Source organism: Ostrinia nubilalis, chromosome 14, assembly GCF_963855985.1.
Source record: "Ostrinia nubilalis chromosome 14, ilOstNubi1.1, whole genome shotgun sequence".
In the NCBI taxonomy this organism is placed as follows: Eukaryota; Metazoa; Arthropoda; class Insecta; order Lepidoptera; family Crambidae; genus Ostrinia; species Ostrinia nubilalis.
The window spans coordinates 10,650,671-10,674,364 of record NC_087101.1 but is presented as its reverse complement, the minus strand read 5'-3'; the positions used below and the strand labels follow the sequence as shown (position 1 = coordinate 10,674,364).

At 39.1% G+C, this 23,694-nt stretch overlaps 1 protein-coding gene across 1 annotated transcript in view; it reads left to right on the top strand.

The window, feature by feature from the left end:
* Positions 1–22,294, top strand: part of LOC135078165 (alpha-(1,6)-fucosyltransferase) — a 36,844-nt gene extending 14,550 nt beyond the window's left edge. Inside the window, exons 5-13 of the mRNA XM_063972750.1 lie at positions 1,443–1,608; positions 6,929–7,115; positions 7,363–7,462; positions 8,030–8,167; positions 9,799–9,952; positions 10,895–11,068; positions 12,122–12,283; positions 19,012–19,086; positions 20,841–22,294. Coding sequence (XP_063828820.1) covers positions 1,443–1,608; positions 6,929–7,115; positions 7,363–7,462; positions 8,030–8,167; positions 9,799–9,952; positions 10,895–11,068; positions 12,122–12,283; positions 19,012–19,086; positions 20,841–20,948 — 1,264 coding nt within the window. The 3' untranslated portion in view covers positions 20,949–22,294. The remainder of the gene's footprint in view (positions 1–1,442; positions 1,609–6,928; positions 7,116–7,362; positions 7,463–8,029; positions 8,168–9,798; positions 9,953–10,894; positions 11,069–12,121; positions 12,284–19,011; positions 19,087–20,840) is intronic.
* The last annotated feature ends 1,400 nt before the right edge of the window (positions 22,295–23,694 follow it).

The window sequence follows — 23,694 nt, the reverse complement described above, 5'->3', positions numbered from 1 at the left end:
CGCTTGCGCCTACCTTTGGGGGGACTTCTCCCCTATCGTCAGCCAGCCCGCTTAACTTCTATCCTGACCCAATTTTGCTGGAGGATACCGGAAGAATAGAAGGAATTGTGAGAAACAAAACTAGTGCGATAAGTGTTTAGAGTAGTGAAAATTGATTTAGTTTTTTGGGAAAACGACAGTACAACTCTAGATCCCCCCTTTGCTAGATATTTTATAAGTCGCGGGTACCTTTTCATACACTCCCAACCCTTTTCCTATGAAAATAGTAGATAGTTAATCAAATAATCAAATTAACGATTAATGATTATGATTAATTAATCTTAATCAAAATTTTTGATTATTGATTAACTAATCATAATAAAAAAAAATTGATTACGATTTTAATCATTAATTTTTAATCATTAATCAGATTAACTTTTTGCCAACACTGCTTGAGGCCCTGCGCGTCCAATATAATAATATATTCAGGATGCTGTTGAGACTGCCTCGTTTTTGTAGCGCATCAGGGATGTTTGCGGATTATCATACAGACGGGTTTAGCGCCATAATACATAAGAAATCTGTATCCCTTATTACCAGGGTGCGAGCCAGTCGCAACAGCATTCTGAGGACCCTAGCGGACAGATACACATCGCCGCTATGGAAGTGTCTTGTGCAGAGACTGATCACGGGGCCTTATCCACCCCCATGATGGTCCGTCTCTGCACAGGGTACAAGTTTTTTGAATTTGTTATTGTTTGTGTGTATGTTTATTTTCGAACCCGTTTAATATGGACTTTTAAAATTGTCTGAAATAAAGAATTTTTAATTTAAAATTTAATTTAATGTTAAACTGACGTCACGGTAATGGAATATTACTTTGCGTAGAAGATTTGCTTCCATATAATCCGTATAAGCGAGAATAATCGATAGATCATTCGTGCTCGGTATATTCCATTCCGTCTCTTACACCACAAAATATAAAATATTGGTGAAACTGAGAAAAAATATGTATCATAAAGAGTGTGAAGCGAGTTGCATATTATTATAAAACAAGTTAATGACATCATGATTAAAACCTAGAAGCTAATGTGAAAAGAAGAAGAAAGAATTTCAACCGAACTGTCATTTCAATTTATTCATTATTTTACCTGTCTCTAAACTAAACTAACCAGTACAATCCAAAACTTATAAAAACTCATTTATTTTTGCAAGTAGGCCATTAAAAACACTTTTACACGTCCCAAAACACATCACACTACATTTTTGTTGCCATACCACACTTATTACCTCTTAAAAGACTCCATAATGTCCTTGTTTGTGTTACGACGACTAGACACAGGATAAACATGCAAGCTGTTTTTTCTTTAATGTGTTTTCAGTCTTTTAGCGTCGTCTAAAATTAGGAAAATAAATAATGTTTTTATGCAAAGACGTTCTTTGAAATAAGTCATCCATTGCAGATCTTTGCTGTCAGACCAAGAGAAGCTTCCAGAACTGGACGGCTACCACGAGTGGCGGCAGCTGGAAGCGGCAAATGTCTCCGACCTCGTGCAGAGGAGGCTCCATCACTTGCAGAACCCGCCCGACTGCAGGGACGCGAGAAAACTCATCTGCAACTTGAATAAGGTGAGTTTTACTAAAGCCTGGTCCGTGAGCACGTAGAATTTTGTTCAATGCCCCCAAGCTACCCATCCTTATCGCTCGCGCGTAATTATATTGCTGTCGCGACTGTGCGACGGGAGCCCGCAGTGAGTGTGCGAGCGCGACAGCAACATAATTACGCGCGAGCAATAAGGATGGGTAGCTTGGGGTCATTGGACAAAATTCTACGTGCTCACGGACCAGGCTTTAGCAGCGGACGTAGCACAAAATTTCGCCAAAGGGATTTGGACTTCATGTCTCTCGATTAAAGTTCAAAATCTATTGAAGAAATTGACCGTGGCGGCTTTTAATTTAGACGACACTTAGTTCCTAGCCTATCTTTTGGCTAATGATTTATTTCCTAGTATGCGTGTTTCTTTCGTTTGTTTTCGTTTACGCATGCAGAACTAGAAGATGAGATGAATAAAATTGCACAATATAGAATTGCGACCCCGCCTTTAAAGTTGGCTAACCAGATAATAAAAGAAGGCGGTTTCGTCTAATGACAGATCGCTGTAATTACATGCAATTACTGCACTAGGCGACAGAACTCATTACAACGACCGTGCTGTATCATTAACTGTATGACACAAATTAATTCTGGTATAATTTCTCTGCTTGTCTAATGCGAGAGATCTTGAACCCGACTCCCGACCCTCGGGACTTGATGTGTCATTCATTTTTAACGCGTGGGATGTAAACTATTCGATTGAAGTAGTTGATTTCAAATTCTATTATTGATCTAATTTGCCTCTACGGGTCTATCTACGGTAGACTACGACATTGTGATAGACACGATAGATATGATAAAATACAAATAAAAAGCCTAATTGCCGTGCCCTACAGGGCTTAGGTATAATAATGTTAATAACAACTTTAACGCAAGCAATCAAATATCGTTTAAATTCTAGTTTTAGTCGTACCACAAACAATACTTCAATCGAATTCGGAACTAGACTCACTTTCGAGTAACTTAAGGATTGTTAATGATGAGTGAGTAGGATAATTAAAATTTAGTTTGTAAAACGATGTAGTTTTGTTTTTAACGTTCGAAGTTACATAAACGGATCATTTCAAAAACTTTCGACTGTCGTATCATTATCACAGATTTAGATTTATTTAAATTATTTTATGTAGAACTAGGCATGTATTTGACTGCAATCCCACCTGATGTTAAGTGAGATGCAGTCTATAATGGTAAATTTCTGCCCTGTAAATGCCTTTTCACTCTCCCCTTGAAAAGGTTCGAATTATAGTTTCTCTGTAGACCTGCGCTCTTCTGTGAATGAGTTTTGAATTGCTCTGCATCGCGTATGTAATTCCTGCCGGTAACATTGCGTGATGTTATCGTAACGTCGAATCGTTTTATCACCACGTAATTGTGCGTCCCGTCACGCATTTGTGGCCGGCCCATTACATAGCCGTGTCTCTTGATTCGTTTATGATTGCATTTTTTCTGTGTTAGGAACTTTTCTGTGTTACTAAAATACACTTTAGGACCACGACTACTTCCTTGTGTTATCTCAACTACGTACTTACTTAGAATGTGCTCTGAATGTTTAATTCTTTTATGTTTTTTATTTGAGCTTACATTGAATATCAACTACTTGTAGGAGGTTTATTACAAAAATACCAATAAAAGTAAAAATATGCATAGCCATGAGTAAGTACATAATAAAAATCCAATAAGAATAAATAAAGTTTATAGCCGTAGTATGTCTGTAATCCTAATAGAATAGTATCAAACGCACCGGTATATCTGTCACTGATACAGTAAGGTAAACCTCCCGCACCAAACGGCTCACTTTGGATATAATTATCTCGACAAACAAATGCACCCGCTGCGCATTTGTCACGCTACGCAAATATGTCGGTCGTCGACTTTGTTTCGTAACAGTAACCAACTGCCCATGTGGTTAGTCGTCCGGTTAGTGTATCGCATAGTTAATATAGTGCGATGTAGAGATGGTAACTCAGAAGAAATTCGGGCGTCAACTCAGTAACTCTGGCGCAGCTCGTTGCGCCGGCTTATTTAATTAACTCATAACTGATCTGAACTGAAATTGATTGAAACGTAATGAAGCTGTATAATTTATAAATATAAATATCAGTACTTCTCTATCATTCTACCCTTCATATAAATTACTTATTTCGATTTTTCTCGCTTCATCCTTCATTTTAAAGAAGAATTTTAACCAAACCTGTGTTTGAGATGGCGAAATTGAGCGGCGAAGAGCAGTTATACCCATCTGCAGCCTAATCTGTAGCACGATGAGATTCTAAAGTAAAACATACAGTACCTACGTCACTATTTTGTCTTTCGACGAGTCTGTTATAAACTTAATTGACATTGACATTTGCATAATGTGTACTCGTGTAAACAAATTGAGAATGTTACTAGGTATGCAAAATCACTTGAAACCTATGTTACAGTTAAGCTTTTACATTTACAAATACATTAGTTTTTATTTCATTCAAAAATACCCAGTAGTTATGATTTTATAGGCATTCAAAGTTCGCTTAAATATTGAGTCCCGCCGACGGTCACGTGACCCCGTGTGACGTACATTCACAGCGTCCGCTCACTAGAAAACGGATATAAACATACTTAAATAATGTTTTTTTTTTGTAAATACAAACTTATTATACATATTAACACCCAGACCCATCACAGAAATTAAAATTGAACCAAACCCAAACTTGATGCGATTGTGTCGTTTTACTGCGAATTACCTTCCAGCTCCATCATTAGACCCCGATTACTATATAGAATTAAAATACTCATCAATACAAAACGAACGAGCCCAAACTCGATGCATTTAAGTCGTTTTATTATAGAGTTCCTATGGCCACCTTCCAGTTCCATCATCAGATCAGCTCCATGTCATCATAATATTGCATGGTCATCCAAATCACATGTGTTTGCGAAATTTCAGCTTAATCGGTTGCCTGGAAGTGCGTCTTAATTCAGCTTGCAAGATTCCACCCATACAAATATGAGCCAGTCACTGTAATATGACGTCACGCGCATAAAATGGCGGGCCGGCCGCCGCCCGCACTTTTAAAATTCAATATCTTGGAAACTAATTGACGTATCGAAATAATTCTTTCACGTGTATTTTTTATTTTTAACAGAGAATACAGAAAGCTAAAAAACAAAATTAGTGAACATTCTTCATTAACAGGTGTTCGCACTTGCGTACTTAGATTCAACAGTGAATGTCCAATAAAAAGATTACGCACATATCGTATACATAGATACAGCTGTTTTAACGTAAATTACAGTAATTTGTATGTAAAATTAATATTTATTTATAACATAACAGACCACTTTTGGTATACTCCTAATTCATGAAAAAAATAATTAACGCTATCATTTAGCTTTTTATGTGATGTGAAGAAAAAGGCGCAAGTAAATACGAGCTTACAATGTAGCAATATATTTTATTTATTATGTTCCTAATTTTGTGCGAAAAATCAAATTACGATTCTAACAATCAGCGTTGATAACCCTTAATACAACATAGTTTTAACCTTGTTATCGGAATCTCGGTCATTGTACATGTTATCACTGCTGTTATCTTCTCTGAATTATTCAAACAGTAGGTAATAAATAAATAGTATTTTTCATTCAGTGATCTATTTATAACATGAACACATGGATATAATTAATTTTAACGTGTTTTCAAAGATAGTATTTATTTACCTTATTTAAAGTAAAATAAACATGTTCTTTTAAAATTACACCTCCAGCTGTTCTGTATAAGATCATCGGAATCCGCATCCGTTTGTTCGTATTTTTGGACCTATCCATCGTATAGTATACGTATGGATGTGTGTAATTAGTAGAGATCTGTATAATACTTGTTTTGAGTTGCAAAAATAATCTTATGAGGGTTATATTAATCGTAGATAAAACTAGCCAGTTTTGAAATGTGTTGGCTCTTATGTGTCGGAACAACGTCCTTTTTGAACTTTTTGTTATTAGCATTGTGTGATTCTGGTACGAAATTCCCACATTTGTGCAATGATTAGCGCTGTTAGAGGCTTTCGCAACGAGAAGTGGACTTGGCCCGAAAGTTTACTGGATTTTGTATCTTAGGTATCTCTTATAAAAATCTTAATAAAAATCATATTTCGCTATTGTGAGAGAAGAGGTGTTGACTGTTGAGGCAAAAGCTCTGTTCAGGTGAGACGTAAAGTGAAATATGCTTTTTTTATGGTTACGTTTTCCGAAACGTCATTTATTCTTTTCAAATAGGCAGCTCTTTTACACGTTTCAGTTTACTTTTACCCGACCACTGCTTCGGGATAATAAATGGATAGAGTGAAAAGGAATCTGTCAATGAAAATCCAATATGAAACACACGATAGAAATTAGAATACACCAGGCTCGTTTATGATACGCGTAACAGTACTTCAAGTGTACTGTCAAATGAACTAATAAACGAATAATCCAATATTTGCAAGCGACTTGTTGTTAATTAGCAGTGCCTACAGACGCTGTTATCTGTTTGTGAAGACGATGCACTGCAATATGTCTGCGACTGATCGAGGGTTACGCATAGGGCTGCCAGGTTCAAAAACACAAAAGCCCCGAAAAGAAAGAATTTTTTGGGGTCTTTTTGTTGCGTCTCAACCCAATACGTGATGCCCTAACTTAGCACATAAGACACTATTTTATGTAGCAGCAAGGTTGCTGCCACATAAAAACCTAAAAGCCTAACAAATCCGGACAGTCCGGACTAGAGAATATTTGGCTGGACACGACCGTAAAAAGCCAAACATGTCCGGTTAGCCGGACACCTAGCAACCCTAGTTACGCATCACATGACATGTGTTTACCTAATTTGTTGTTAACTCGTTTCGAATGTTTATTATTCTATGCAAATTTTGTATATCTAGCTCCTGAAGGGCTTTACAAGGTCTTATTGCCCTTCAGTGTTTGCACCTAATTTCTGGATGTCTTTTTCATGCAATGATTCGTGTATTGACTATTAAATTGTACTAATATGTTGTAATATTATTTATTTCAAGGTAATCAGACTAGATTCTCAAGTGCACTTCATAGACGTTTGTTTTGATAAGCTTACTTATATTGGTATAACAGATATAGGTAATTTCTAGTATAAAATGAGGTGATTCATCGTAGAATGACAAGATACATTAAAGTCATACAAGAGTCAAAAATACTGCAGCTCTATCTTATAAGCAGAAAGGTGACAAGATACTATCGTTTCAGGGATTCTCTGCAACTATATCTTATTTCACAGGCATTAAAGTTCACATTATCGTTTCGTTCCAGGGCTGCGGCTTCGGCTGCCAGCTTCACCACATAGTGTACTGCCTGATATTCGCGTACGCCACGGAACGGACGCTCATCCTCAACTCCAAGGGATGGCGGTACAACAACAAGGGCTGGGACTACGTGTTTCATCCCATATCGGACAGCTGCACCACGGCTTATGATGACAAAGTCATACAGTGGCCAGGCAAGTTTACAAGTTACCTAAAATTGTCTATCAAAGCAACTTTCAGCAGTTCTTGCTTGATGACGGTACATCGAGCTAATCACTGTTTATTGCAATTCTAATAGGGTGCTATATTGATACAAAGGTGTTTATCCAACGTGCTGTCGACTGTACTATAGTTAGATATAACATGACATAAATGAATTAACTTATTCTTAGTGCAGGATTCTTTTAAAAGGTTTATAATATTTGTATTGTTTGATTTCAGTGTCCTACGATGCAAAGGTGGTGTCACTGCCGTTCATAGATTCAATATCGCAGAAGCCCAAGTTTTTGCCGCTAGCCATACCGAAAGACTTAGCACATAGGTAAGCTTGTATGCGAAATATTTATTAAATTAACTTTTGTAAAAAAGCTATAATGTGTTATGATATCACCTGCGCACAACTCACTTCATCAAGTCGTCGGTCCACTTCTTCCTGTTTGGTCGCCACTCGAGTACTTTATTTTCTTCCGACGGCCATCAGTTTTACAAGCTATGTGGCGCGTCTATTGCCACTTAAGTGCAATTTTGCGGACTATGTCGGTTACTTATGGGTCGCTTACGATCTCCTCATTTGAATATTTGATACTCATCATCATCATCAACAGCCCTTTACAGTTCACTGTTGGCCTGAGCCTCGTCCATAGGCCATAATCCCCACGCTTGGCAGGCGGGTTGGAGATCGCAATTTATAAGATTGATGTTTTTCAGAAAGCGTTGCTGCCCGTTCTCTGTTTGAAGTGTAGTCCCTAAGTCGCCTCTTACGACACCCGCGGGAAGAGTAGGGGTTGTTGACAAATGTATTCTCTGTCGTCACCACACGGCTTTATATTTTACACTAATTTTTGATATCGTTTTTATGTGTCCATTGTAATGCGTGCGCTGTGTCCAGGATAGTTCGTTTCAACGGCGACCCGGCGTCGTGGTGGGTGGGCCAGATGCTGAAGTACGTGCTCAAGCCCCGCGCTTCGCTGCAGAAAGCCATCAACGAGACCATCGCCAAGATGAACTTCAAGACGCCCATTGTGGGGTGAGTGGATAATATTATAAAACCTTTAGTTGCATATCATCATCATCATTTCAGCCATAGGACGTCCACTGCTGAACATAGGCCTCCCCCAAACCTTTCCATGTTGATCGATTGGTAGCGGTCTGCGTCCAGCGCTTCCCTGCTACCTTTACGAGTTTGGTTACATAACGCGCACCAAAATGTTTCACTTTGTTGGTTTAGAGTGTAAACCTGCCAGCACCATAGTATTTCGCAGGTTTACACTCGTAAGTTGTGCGCCTCGCTGCAGAAGGCTATCAATGAGACCGTTGTCTAGATGAACTTCAAGACGGGAGTGGACACTGATAAAGAACCTTAGGTTGCATAAGGGGGTGATTGGATGCTGCTATAGAACTTTTGGTCTTATAACGCGTCCAACAATGTGTCACTTCCTTGACCTAAGAGTGTTCACCTGCCAGCGCCATAGTATTTGGCTAATTTAAGACGATGACTTGCTATATTTAACGAGACCGTCGCCAAGGTGTACTTCAAGACCCTTATAGTGGGGTAAGTGAACGCTGATATAGAACTTTTGGTAGTTTATAGAGTCCCACAACGTGTCATTTGCTACATGAAATCAAAGACTTTCCGCAGATTAATCGCTTTTAATCAGTATGAAAATGCGCACATTACACCGATTTGGTTTCGACCGATTCCTCATACTACCGAAAGCCATGCGAACTAACAATATTATTTTCGTAAAAAAAAGATATTTGAATATGTAATTAATTAATAATCATCTATCATAAATCTACACTAAAATTGTCTGCCTGGTGAAGATTATACAGTGGCCGGATAGTATTACATTACAATTCCTATGTTTATTCAAGTTGCAGCTGTTGAAATAAATTCAAGGACGCAGTCTCATTATGTATTATTGTTTTTATATTGTGTTCAATTTTAACACTGAGGTTTCTTGACAAAATTATTGTAAAGAAAGTCGCCAGAAAAACAGACACTAACTAAAATAGATTGTATTAAGTTTAGGCCTTTATAGGAAACAGTTTCTGGAATATTTGTTATTTTCCTCATAATAAATAGGTCAGTTTCCAAAACAACTGAACGTGTTTTCGTATCAAGCAATTTAATCAGTTCAACGTTAGCGTTCATCTCGTTTATTTAATTTGCTCGCCGCGCTCAATCAGCGCAATAAACGCGCCGTGTGGTTTACAGCGCGTTTTATTGAGTTAGTCATACACACTTGTGCATGGCCGTGCAAATCTAATACAAATTAATGTGTTTGAGTTGGTCATACGATCAGAATAGATCAAATCTCGAAACTTTGTTACGTAACATTACACAAGATAAATAAATATCTAGAAATATATTTCTGAACCTATTTTAAGAGTAGCTTTCTCTCAAAGTAAAATATTTTTATTTTAAACTACTCAAACATTACCTTGTTCTGTCAAAAAGAGGTTGGTTGGCATACACAAAAATAGAGATTGAAGCAATGTTTCTATATTTTTCCCTAGTTACACCTTTTTCGGACTTCAACAGATACGTAAAAAATGCCGAATGAGTCAACCGAGCTGTTTTGCCGTTGAGCAAATTGAAACAATACCTAAAAATATTTCCTCGTGCGTGTTTTCAACCTAAATTCCTTGTTGCAGCGTACATATACGAAGGACAGATAAAGTGGGCACCGAAGCGGCGTTCCACCACATCCACGAATATATGACACATGTCAAGGATTACTACGACCAGCTTCAGCTCACGCGGACTATAGACGTGAGGCGAGTCTACCTTGCCACCGATGACGCTAACGTAAGTGGAAATTAGTAAGATTTTCATTAGGCAACCCTATACCATATCGAACTCCAGGATCAGCGGGTCCACTGCTTACAATCTTATTCGAAATTCCGAATGTTTCCATCACTCTCACGCAAAACTAGATGTCAGCATAAGCGACAGAGATAGAGATAGATTACTACGGTAAGCGTTCTCTTAACGCCCCGCTCAGAAATCACACAGGATACAGTCGGAAAAATACCTTTCAATCAAAATATCATACAGGTCACATAATCGCAAAAACAAAAGAGCTCTACTGCTAATTGATGCTCGTCACTTTTTAACGTAACATATCATGGAATGTGACATAACATTGTTAACTATTTCACATTGTAAACGATCACTCCATTGTGTTTATATCGGCCATAAAAAGTTAAATCGTTTGCATAATGGATTTTACTGCCTATTTGCAACACCGTGTTATTGATTAATCGATTAATGTTTTAAAGTCCAATTTATATTGCAAATATGTTTATTTTTAATCAAAAATTTAAACTTATGATCTGCGTAAAATTTAATTGCTATAACTAATGATAATTATGGTAGTTATGGCATTGTATATTAATTAATTTTAGTACATTTACGCATTCATTCTGAAAAAAAAAGTAATAATTTGATTACATTTTCTTTTTAATTGACAAAGACGAGTTTCCTGCATCTCACATAATGAAAAGTGATGATCTAACCGGTGGCAGACTACTACTAAAATACATTGTATTGTTTCTGATTTAGTTAATTCAGATTAAAATTAGATTTGATTTAACTTGAATGACCGACAAGGCTTGTCAACCTTTGGAAATAATGTCTTATTGCAGGTGCTAGAAGACGCACGCAAAAAGATCCTTGAATATTACTGTCAACCTTAGAGTTTAAGTCAATAATTAGCCACTGTTCAAGTAAAATCATGTCTTATTACAGGTGCTAGAAGACGCACGTAAGAAATTCCCCGAGTATGAGTTTCTCGGCGACCCGTCGATCGCCAAGACGGCGGCCACGCACCGCCGCTACACGCCGCTGTCGCTTACAGGACTGCTGGTGGATTTGCACATGTTGTCTATGTGCGATTATATCGTCTGCACTTTCAGTAGCCAGGTAAGGGATATTAAAACTTATCACTTAAGGTGCTTTCTCCCCTGGAGCAGTTGCCTGTAATGAAACGTTAAGAGAGTTGAGCATTACCTACATTCGTGAGGGAAGAGAATCGAGCATTACAATGCGTAAACTTGGAGGAGTATTATAGACAAATAATATGGATTTATACGGGTATTTATACTTTGCACTATTCATTAACATGATCACTTGCCTGATAAGTGAACGACAATATGGTTAAGGATCTCTTAATAAAATGCAACTCTTTATGCTTAAAAAAAAATTTATGGTTAAAGCTTTCGTAGAGGTATTTGGATACATGCTACCATACCATAAGTAGTTTTCACAGGAGCTGTCTGATGAGTGTCTAAAAGAAAGTCATCTTTATTTTTATGTATAAAGTATTTAAAGTTGAGAATAAGTAGGAAAGCCGTTCCCATTGCACCTTTTATGGTTCACCACTCATCATTAAATTAATACTTAAGAATAAGAATAATTATCTGTATTGATGTAAATACGCTGTAACATTTTATATTGAAACGACTCCTAAACTGTTTTTCCGGCTGTTCGGTTTGTTCCGGCGTTTCTTTTCAGCACTTGCCATATGTTTGTCTCGAAGCGCTGGTAGGGCCCAAAAGATAAGGAGACATGTAAAGTGCCCCATAAGGGCTACCTTTTCTTTTTTATTATTTACTATATTTTGACGATCATACTCGTAAGTGCCACTTGTGGTCTAAACTGAATAAATATTTTTGATTTTGATTTTTTGGTTTTGCCTACTGTAAACTGTATTTTAGGAGCCAGTGTTTTCCCAGTAGGTGAATGAGGGCTATCGTTTTTATACTTAACAGTTGGCACCCCTGGCGATTGACAGGACCTTACTCTACAGTGGCGCCGTCTTGATGAGTGCAAATGCGATAGTCCTCCTACCACTTTAGCGCTCACAAGTTGGTGCCACTGTCTTCGCTACTAGCAAGTGACAGGACCTTACTCTACAGTGGCGCTAACTGGTGAGCGCTAAAACGATAGCCCTCATTACTTTACTCGTGTCTTCAGGTCGGCCGCGTGGCGTATGAGATGATGCAAACTAACCGCGTGGACGCGTCCAACGCGTTCTTCTCGCTCGACGATATCTACTACTTCGGCGGACAGAACGCGCACGACCGCGTCGCTGTGCTACCCCATACAGCTGGAGCGGGGCAGGAGATATCACTGCAGGTATAATATAGCAATATCAATCGTATTACTAATTGTTATGGTCGATAATGCCTTGGCATTATATCTACGCGCACGACCGCGTCTTGTATGTATTGCCGCACACGGTCGGCGGGGCAGGAGATCTCACTACAGGGGTGTTAAAGCAAACTGAACCATGTTGCTGGTTATTACGGTCGGTATTTCTTTGGCAATGCATATATTACTTTGGCGGGCAGAACGCACACGACCGCGTCGCTGTGCTGCCTCATACAGCTGGAGCGGGGCAGGAGATATCACTACAGGTATAATATAGCAATATGAATCGTATTACTAGTTATTATGGTCCATATTACTTTGGCAATATATCTACTACTTCGACAGGCACGCCCGCGTCGCTGTGCTGCCCCGTACAGCTGGCGCGGGGCAGGAGATATCACTACAGGTAATGAACCGTATTACAAGTAGTTATGGTCGAATTTACTTTGGCAAAGCTGGGTGTCTCTCTGGATGAGAGGGACATTGTGGGCTGCCGGAGGGTGGGCTTGAACAGGCAACCAACAGAAGCTGAGCCACGTCCTCGCGCAATCACCGTGCGGCTGGCACGACGTTCCACCCGGGACCAAGTGCTGAAGGCAGCTCGGGTTCGGAGAAGCTTAACCACGGAAGGACTAGGTTTGCGTTCATCTCCGCGGCCTATGTATGTTAATGAGAGGCTAACAAGGGAAAACCGCCAGCTATTCAACCAGGCTCGGGAGTTAGCCAGGAAGACCGGCTGGCGGTTTGTCTGGACTCGTGAGGGCCGGGTCTACGCCCGCCAGGAGCACGGCGGGCCTGCAATGCGCATCAGGTGCGAAGAAGATGTAAGGAGGGTTTTTGGAGGGAAAACGGTTTGAGAAACCTAGCCTAAACCTTTCTCTGTTGATCGTATTACTGTGTCCAATCGATGTTTATTTGTTTTATTGTTTACTGTCTAATTTGTTTTTGATTTGTGTGGTCGTTTCTATTCTTGAGACTGAGCAGTGTTATCTTTTCGCCTACACATACTTGGTACTGCATATTATTATTTTCATATTTATGATTTCATTTCGCCCGCAACATTTATTCCGCTTTATTTACACATTCACTATTAAATATATTAGACCTACACACTATTACAATTTACACATAGATCCGCACTCACAAAACCGGTTTGCTATTTTCTGTCACTCGAGTCGCAGTCGAATTACGCCTACTAACCGCAGTTCAACAGCTACAATACGTACGCATCGAATAATGATTAAAATACGACGTGTGCCGATCGGTATTCATTCATTTTACAATAATAATATTACCGGGCGCGAGTAAGCAACGTAATCTTCAATTGGGTTTATTTAATGCTGGTTCTCTCGGTACACGTCACGATGAGTTCATAGTAGCTGTGGAAAAGCATCACGTCGACCTACTGGCAATAAACGAGACGTGGCTGCGTGAGGGACAGGACGCGCGCGCACCGGCGGTGCCGGGATACAGACTGAGACACGTTCCGCGGCCGAGCTCCGTGCGCTCGCGCGGCGGAGGAGTAGGTTTTTACGTGCGCCGAGGAGTGAGCGCGCGGGTTCTGTCCCACCCTCCTTCGGAAAATGTCGAGCAGATGTGGTTATGCCTAACTATGAGTGGAAGGAAGCTAGTTATAGGGACCGCGTATAGACCACCGTGGCTTATTATTGATGTGTTTCTCGATGCAGTGGCTTTGTCATTGGAAACATTTGCATGGTGTGACAATGTTATATTATTAGGGGACTTTAATGTTAATATGCTTAGTTTACATGACAATAATTATATTAAGTTAAGTAATTTTTTGACATGCAATGGATTGGTTCAATGTGTACAGAACCCAACACATTTTACATCGCACAGTGAAACTTTGATTGATTTGGTTTGTACTGATATGAAGGGATGTTGTGTCCTAGTAGATCATATGCATGACCTAGGTAATCACGCATTTATAGTATGTAGTGTAAACGTCAGGAAATTCAAACCAAAACCAATAAAATTGAGACGCCGAGCTATTGGGGATATACATGAGGAGTTATTTAGAGAACAAATCGTAGGTTTAAATTGGGATCGCATATGTAATCTGTTTGATGTGAATGAAATGGTTCAGGTATTTAATTGGCTTGTGATAAATATGTTTGACATACATGCGCCGTTGAAAACTGTTAATGTGAGGTTTCATCAATATCCATGGCTTACATATAATATTAAATTGATGATGAAAAGGCGGGATGAGGCTTGGGAAAGGGCGCGTCTATCTGGACGCATCGAGCATAAAGAATATTATAGGGATCTTAAGCGCTGTGTGAGTCAGGCAATGGACAGGGAGAAACAGGTTTATTTTGATCAATACATCAATAACAAAACTAATGACCCCCGAGTCGTATGGTCCCATATAAAAAAACATGTACGTCTTAAAACAACACTTGACAATCCAGGCTCTCTCTGTAGCGATCCCAATCTTGTTAATAATCATTTTTTGAACGTGCCTGGTGATGATAGCGTTGACATATCCCAACTGACTTTTTTTGAATTTAACTGTATCGTTGCGAATCAATTTGACATACAACCTGTAAAGGAAATCGACATTCTAAAAGTATTGAAAAGTTTAAAATCAAATGCCGTAGGATTAGACAGTGTTTCTCTTGACATGATATTGCTGACTTTGCCGCAATCTCTTTCAGCGATAACGGCTATAGTGAACTGTTCTATTACCACAGGTGTTTTCCCTAGGGACTGGCAGAAAGCGCTAATCAAGCCAATACCAAAAAAAACGCTGCCAACATCTTTGTCTGATTTACGCCCTGTCAGTATACTGCCGTGTTTATCTAAAGTTCTGGAGAGAGTTGTGTCGGATCAAGTGAAAAATTTCTTGGAACAAAATGATATACTTCCACATAAACAATCTGGCTTTCGTAAGGCTCATAGCACCGCAACGGCTCTGCTCCAGGTAGTCGATGATGTGCTGGCTGCTCAGGACAGGGGGGATGGCACTGTGTTGACCTTGTTAGACTTCTCGAGAGCTTTTGACTGCTTAAGTGTCCCGCTGCTATTGGCCAAGCTGCATTACTATGGTTTCAGTCCACATGCGGTGAGATGGTTTTACAGTTATTTTGAGCACAGAACACAGTGTGTCGAGATTTCAGATGATGGGGGTACTACACGAGTATCGGACCAAGTGGCTGTTGGTCGAGGAGTCCCACAGGGTTCAATTTTGGGCCCACTTCTGTTCATCATCTACAGTGCGGACGTAACTAACCATATTAAGAATTGTAAATATCACATTTACGCTGATGACATTCAACTGTATATATCAAGTAAACCAAAAGATATTTGTGAAGCTGTTGTCAATCTAAATGAGGATCTTGATCGGATAGCTAGTTGGGCTAAGTGCAATTCCCTGGTATTAAATGGGAGTAAGTCCAAATATATGATATTGGGTTCTAAAGATCAGATAAGAAAGATCACAAACAGGGGAGTTAGAGTTTTGATTAAGGGGGAATCAATAGAAAGGGTTACAGAGGCGAAAAACTTGGGACTCCTTATGGATGAGGAAATGCGCTTTGAGAAACATATCAATAATACAATAGGGAACTGTTATTATAGACTTAAAGTGTTATACCAAATACGTAAATATCTGACCATTGAAAATCGTATTAGGTTGTGCGACTCTTTAGTTCTTTCTAAATTTAATTACATGGACGTGGTTTATGGACCTCGGCTGCTGTCGCGCACCAAACAAGCTATCCAACGTGTGCAAAATTCATGTGCTCGTTTTTGTTTCTCGATCCCGCCAAGAGCACACGTTACGCCATATTTAAACAATTCTAAAATATTAAAAATGAACTCACGGAGGGCGTTGCACTTTGCTACATTGCTTTTTGGTACAATAAAACACAATGTTCCGACTTATCTACTGGAGAAACTAGTTTGGACTCGGGAAGTCCACTCGCACCAGACCCGTCGCTCCGGCAGCGCTCTCATCCTTCCCCCGCACCGAACCGTTGCCTTCCGGGGTAGTTTCAGGTTTGCCGCTTCCAAGTGCTGGAATGACTTGCCACCGCCATTGCGTAGTCTAAAAACAATAAGCACTTTTAAAAAAAAGTACAGAGAACACGTTTTTAGTACACAATTATTAACGTAGGTAACTTGTATCCATACCTCAAGTTTCCAGACAAACGATCACGGGGGTAGGTAGGTCACCGATCATCGTATTTAGGACTGTAGTAGCTTGACTTGATTTGACTTCTCATAGAACTGACTCTCTCCTCTCGACATAGCATTTAAGCACCACTATGATTGTATACAATTAATTGACATCGTAATAACAACTATCTGACATGATTATATTTTTAAATATGCGTAAATGAATTTTATATAATTAATTTGATCTGACACTGATGTATTTTATTTTGTTTATTTATTATTTTTGTATTGTGGGTATGCGACTAAAGCGCTCAAGATTATGGGCCAAACTGATTTAACTGATGCTATGAATAGCCACAACCACGCAGAATGATTCGATCGATCGAGACTGTTTTGCGGACGTCGAGACACACACAATCACAGTATACACAAACGCACTTTAATACATTACACTTTATTATTATTATTATGTACACACACACAGTTTTGTTTTTTAAATATTATCTTTTTATTTATAAATATCTTATCACATCTTTTCTACTTCGTCTATATCGTATATTATTATTTTCTACTACGTCTGTATATACATTTAAAATTTATACGCGCACTATTATTATTATTTATGTATGTATATTTTATGCAGTATAGGTTAGTGTCCGTGACTCTCACTCGGCATGGGGCACACTGAAAACCAGCGTCGTGGCTTCCCTCACCGGGGGCCACGGCATATGCTGAGTGGGGTCCCATTGCGATGGGCATCGCTGTGCGACAGGGTGGCACTGCTTAGTTTATTCATTCATTTATTGTATGTTTTATGTCACCTCTGTCTTATTTGCTTTTTTTTTTCATTTTACCTCTTTTGTCTTTTGTGATGTCCATAGCAATAAATGTTTCTTTCTTTCTTTCTTTCTTTCTTTCAATATATCTACTACTTCGACGGGCACGACTGCGTCGCAGTGCTGCCCCATACAGATGGAGCGAGACAGGAGATATCACTACAGGTATAATATAGCAATATGAATCGTATTACTAGTTGTTATGGTCGATAATGCCTTGGCATTATATCTGTATTGCCGCACACAGTCGGCGGGGCAGGAGATCTCACTACAGGGGTGTTATAGCAAACTGAACCATGTTGCTGGTTATTACGGTCGGTATTTCTTTGGCAATACATCTAATACTTCGGCGGCAAGAACGCGCACGACCGCGTCGCTGTGCTGCCCCACACAGCTGGAGCGGGGCAGGAGATATCACTACAGGTACTTAGCAAAATGATACGTGTTCCTAAAGCCCGGTCCGTGAGCACGTAGAATTTTGTCCAATGACTCCTAGCTACCCATCCTTATCGCTCGCGCGTAATTTATATTGCTGTCGCGACTGTGCGACGCGCGCCCGCAGTGAGTGTGCGAGCGCGACAGCAACATAATTACGCGCGAGCGATAAGGATGGGTAGCTTGGGGTCATTGGACAAAATTCTACGTGCTCACAGACCAGGCTTTAATACTTTGGCGGCCAGAACGCACACTACCGCGTCGCCGTGCTGCCTCATACAGCTGGCGCGGGGCAGGAGATATCACTGCAGGTAATGAACCGTATTACAAGTAGTTATGGTCGAATTTACTTTGGCAATATATCTACTACTTCGACGGGCACGACTGCGTCGCAGTGCTGCCCCCACAGCTGGAGCGGGGCAGGAGATATCACTACAGGTAATGAACCGTATTACCGGTAGTAATGGTCGAGATTACTTTGGCAATATATCTACTACTTCGACGGGCACGACTGCGTCGCAGTGCTGCCCCATACAGATGGAGCGAGACAGGAGATATCACTACAGGTATAATATAGCAATATGAATCGTATTACTAGTTGTTATGGTCGATAATGCCTTGGCATTATATCTGTATTGCCGCACACAGTCGGCGGGGCAGGAGATCTCACTACAGGGGTGTTATAGCAAACTGAACCATGTTGCTGGTTATTACGGTCGGTATTTCTTTGGCAATACATCTAATACTTCGGCGGCAAGAACGCGCACGACTGCGTCGCTTTTCTGCCCCACACAGCTGGAGCGAGACAGGAGATATCACTACAGGTATATTAGTTCATCATCATCATCTCGGCCATAAGACGTCCACTGCTGATCATAGGCCTCCCCCAATGCTTTCCATGTTGCCCGGTTGGTAGCGGCCTGCATCCAGCGCCTTCCTGCTACTTTTACGATGTCATCGGTTCACCTTGTGGGAGGACGATTAGTTATTTAATCGTTTTCTTTTCAACCAAAACACGTTCACTGCTGGACGAAGGATTTCCCTTAGTAATTCCATAGATATTGGTCATACGCTACCCGCAAGATATGTGCTCCACCCACTGCAAATGCAATACCGCGGGATATATTGGTTACTTTGGTTCTCCTAAGATCTCGCAGCGAAACCCGGCTGCAATTTAAGCAGTCGCATTTAGCAATTTTACTCGCCAATATTATCAAATAATGTTATCACATCCAAAATATAATAATACAGATATTACATTACGATGTTTTGTATTTATAAATATTATTATTTGTTCAGGTGGGCGACCTAATCGGCATAGCGGGTAACCACTGGAACGGTTACGGTCGGGGCACCAACAAACGAACTAATGTGGTGAGTGGCATGCGTCACAATACAATAAACATAACATAATAACAATGAAATTGAGTTTGGGAAAAATTTGGTCGTTTTTTGTTAATACAAGTTTGGTTGCTTACTGAACTGCAACACCTAAAAAGAGTAGCTGTTTCCGATTACCAACCGCGTCAATACATCTTAAATGATACTGACGTTTCACTTTTGTATTAAATAACACATATCCAATGAAGCATACAAGATAAAACCTAAGCAAATCATTTAAACAAAGGACAGTGCCAATCCATGTATGGAAGTTGGACCAAGTGCTGCCCAGAATGAAACTATAGTCAGGCCTGTTCATCTCCGCGAGTTTACATCGAAAACAAAACACGCACGAGGGCCCACCTACAGGATACTATTCGACAAGGCCTCACATACGAGCGAACATTGACTCACGCACGCGTATTCTTGTGTATGATGGAAGAAAATAAAGAAAATGGTGTACTAAATACTGTGCAGTATTTAACTGCCTAAATAATAATAAAAACACAGAATGTACTTTTTTAAGTTGCCTCAAGACACTGAGAGGTAAATAAGTAGTTAATATTATTCATGATAATTCATGCTAAAACATGTATTTCCTCCGCCATTTTCCGCAGTTTGGCACCTCACGTCACATCATTTTACCGAAGTCAGCCCTATAGCTTCGGCGCAGTGCCGATTACTGACGTTTGTCAACAAAATGGTGCTTGACTCTTGAGACAGGCTAAATTACACCATATTGTTAATGACATTGAGCATATATTTTTTTAAATACCTTCGCGAAGTAAAACTTCTGTACGTAGTACTTATTATTATTCTGTGCTATAGTGCATTTTGTTCTTCAGGCCAATACTAATTTGTAAACCGGAGCGCACTGAAATCTATCCCTGGAGTTAAGAGAAAAAAAGAGTTTTGTTTTGAATTATTTACATACAAAATATCATCGATGTATACCTACTACGCATAAGATTTCGCGATTTTGGCATTAAATAACACTCGCTATGTTGAACTTAACCATACTGCATCCGTACACCTTACTTTAGTACGACTTCGATATTATTTATAAGCGATCAAGCGCTGTTTCAGTAGTTTAGTTAGTTGACCGAAATTGATTATTTCCAAAATGGAGCAAGAAGTTTTAGCTTACAATAACTTCAATAATCGATTGTAATACACCAATAAATTTGATTTTTCGCAAGGATAGAGAACTAAAAACTTCTTGCTTTATTTTGGAAATAATGATTTCTGTCAACTAACCAAACTATTGCAACAGCGTTAGATCGCTTATAAAGAATGTCTAAGTCGCACTAAAGTAAGGTGTACGAATGCAGTATGGTTAAGTTTAACATAGCGAGTGTTATTTAATGCCAAAATCACGAAATATTATGCGTAGTACGTATAATATCGATGATATTTTGTATGTAAATAATTAAAAACAAAATTCTTTTTTTCTCTTAACTCCAGGGATAGATTTCAGTGCGCTTCGGTTTACACATTAGTATTGGCCTGAGGAACAAAATGCACTATGGGTTGATTCTGGGCAGCACTTGGTCCAGACCCTGGCACTATCCTTTATTTTGTTCATCTTCCGATGAAAGTTTTTCTTGATAAATGAAACTAACTTACACTTGCGTCTAGCCTAAACACTGGCGTCTTGTCGAGTTATAATAAGAACTATTTTTCAAGAATAAATACAATTTTTTGGTGTCTATATCATAGATTTATTTAAATCCAATTTCCCATTTCAGAACGGCCTAGTCCCGTGGTATAAGACCGCGGACCACCTCGTCTTATACCCGTTCCCGGAGTACAAGGAAGTCCCCATGTACTCCGACACGCGACAGAAGGAGTTATAGAACTAGCGAGCTGTGAACAACCCAGGTACAGACTACGGCACGACAAGCTAAAGTCCGGACGCCGAGCAGATAGAATTTCGTCCAATGACCCCGAGCTACCCATCCTTATCGCTCGCACGTAATTATATTGCTGTCGCGACTGTGCGACGAGCGGCCGCAGTGAGTGTGCGAGCGCGACAGAAATATTATTACGCGCTCTATCTGCACGGCGACCGGACTTTAAACAGTACCTAATGTAGTCGCAATAAGTGCTGTTTTGCAACTACAATGTACGTCTGAGGTGCTGTCGACTGTAGTTTACGTTTTTGCTCAAGACTTCACGTGGAGTGCGACGAAATTTTTGTAATTATGTGTACAGTTCTTTCAATAAATGTGTGAGACGTATTAAATAGGTGTATAGCCAGGCGATTTTGAATCTTATGATATTGATCGTACGATTAGGCATTAAAATAACATACGATCATTTTGTTCGATTAATATCTATTTTCCAAATCTATTTTAGTATTGAAAACTCACACTACTTTAAATAAAACAATTTTAAAACATGTTTTTATGTTTATTGAAAGAACAGTACGCGCCTTTTAACAGTTTAGTGTACAAATTGACACATGAAATGACCCCTAAAGTAATGCTTAGAACGCACAGTAATATTGGTTACATTAAAATTCATTTTAAGGTTTATTCGCATTGGAATCTTGAAAAGTGATCTGAATTTTACTGCACTGTATTTTGTTGTTAGTGTATTTTAAATTTGTGTCAGTAAGCGAACAGTTCGACCGTGCTTTCTTTGAATGTACTAATTCCTAACAATCTTGGCGGTTATGAAAAAGTAAAAACATGAGTACAATTTTTAATAATCAATTAAGAAGTTATCGGCAGAAGCCTTAGCTTAGAGAATTCGAAAGATAATGAATTAAGAAATTCTTTGTTCACGTGACATTGGAAAACGTGAAAATGTTGCAGTCAAAACTTATAATCAACAGAAACATCACGAGAGAAGAAGAAGAAAGAATTAAGAATTGAGCTGTTGATAAGATATTATTGCTGACGCCTGGCTACCACTGTCAGGTGATAGCAGGATTTTCTTACTCTTAAGTAAATCGATATGTAAGACTGAAGAATAAACAGCAGCATAAATATACTCAACATCAAATAAATCATACAAATACCAAATACCTGCCTTGCCTAGCATAAAAAACAAATCGCACCTTCCGTGACGCGAACTTTAAAGATTTTCTTCTGACACAATCATGGTGCCCCAACAATATTGGTGTTATTTGAAAGCCCAATAAATAAACTTAAAGAAAAACACTTTTTTTTATAAACAATTAATCCTTCAAGGCCCGCGAATCTAGACACAATAGATAATATAATCAATTGTTATGACATTAATGAATGCCGTCTGGGACTCAAGTGGTTAACAGGTACCATAAATGTGACCTGAAAAAAGGCCTCACTTGGGGCTTGGGAACAATTAGACCAATTTTTGTGGTTATAAAACCAAATAATGATCTTACGTGTCCTTTTTAACAGATGGATAGCGATTATTCCCAATTTAACAGTTTTATAGCCATAAAGCCGTAAAAGTTGGCTCAAGCGTAACTACCTATTTTTTGAAGAAGTGACTCTGGATCCTTCTAAAAACACTTTTTGGGGTAGAAACCTTTCCTTTAATGAAATGAAGTTTAGAACTATGCTTTCTAATAGAACCAATGTTGGTGGGAAGTGGGAATGCATACGTTTGAGAAATGCTTGTTGCGGGAGGTGCGATTTATTTGATGTCGAGTGTATAATAATATAAAAAAAATACTGTTAATAGAATTCAAAGGAAGCATGGCCGTCTTTACGTGAATCTAAGTTACCAGAAATGTTGATCTAAATTTTACTGACATCATATACAAAATGGTAAGTCAAAAATAACACTTTATTTCATGTGATATGTTCAAGAATTTGATGAAATTGGCATTTGACTGAGTCAATGAGCATACGATATAGTTTGTGATCTTTGCCATGTAGATAATATTAGTATTCCTATGGTTTTGCATTTACGGTATGGCAGTAAAAATGACTCAATAATTCCTAGGCTCACTGCTCTTTCAGTACTGCTATGGTCAATGTTAAGAGCCATTTCACAAAAATATTCCGCGCGAATTTAGGTAAAAGCTGTCAACGCAACGTCAAAAGAGTAAAAAGAACGCTGAAATGGACAAAAAAATCTTGAGCCGTGACCGTATTAAGACTTGATTTAACGTGCGAGACAAAATTGGTTTATTCCAATTTGTACTGAAAAACCAAATTTACTAAAATCTTAGTGTCCTTTATTTATGGGAGTCTCTTGTTTATCTTAAATAATAGGTATTGTTCCCTACTTTTATCTCTGTGAATATGGCAAGAATGCAAAGTAACACGGTGTATATATTTAAGCTTATTATATGAGCATAAATAATAGATACAGGACTTTGAAAATGAGTCTGCGGCAATTTTTCCGTAAAATGGTTGTGGGAGATGGGGCACTGTGAAGTAAGCAAAAGAGTTTTAGTAAATCCGTTTCATTAATGGTCAACACCAAGGATTGACCTATCTTTCGCAGTTATTAAATAATCTCTGGGTGTTGCTTAAGATAGTAATTCATGCTTCCAAAATCTTAGAAATTCGCACGAAAATGTAAAATGGCTCTTAAGAGTAGGCGCACACCGTTGATTTTTCGTCGGTCGATAGTTTAGTCGGGCAGTTGATCAGTATGGGC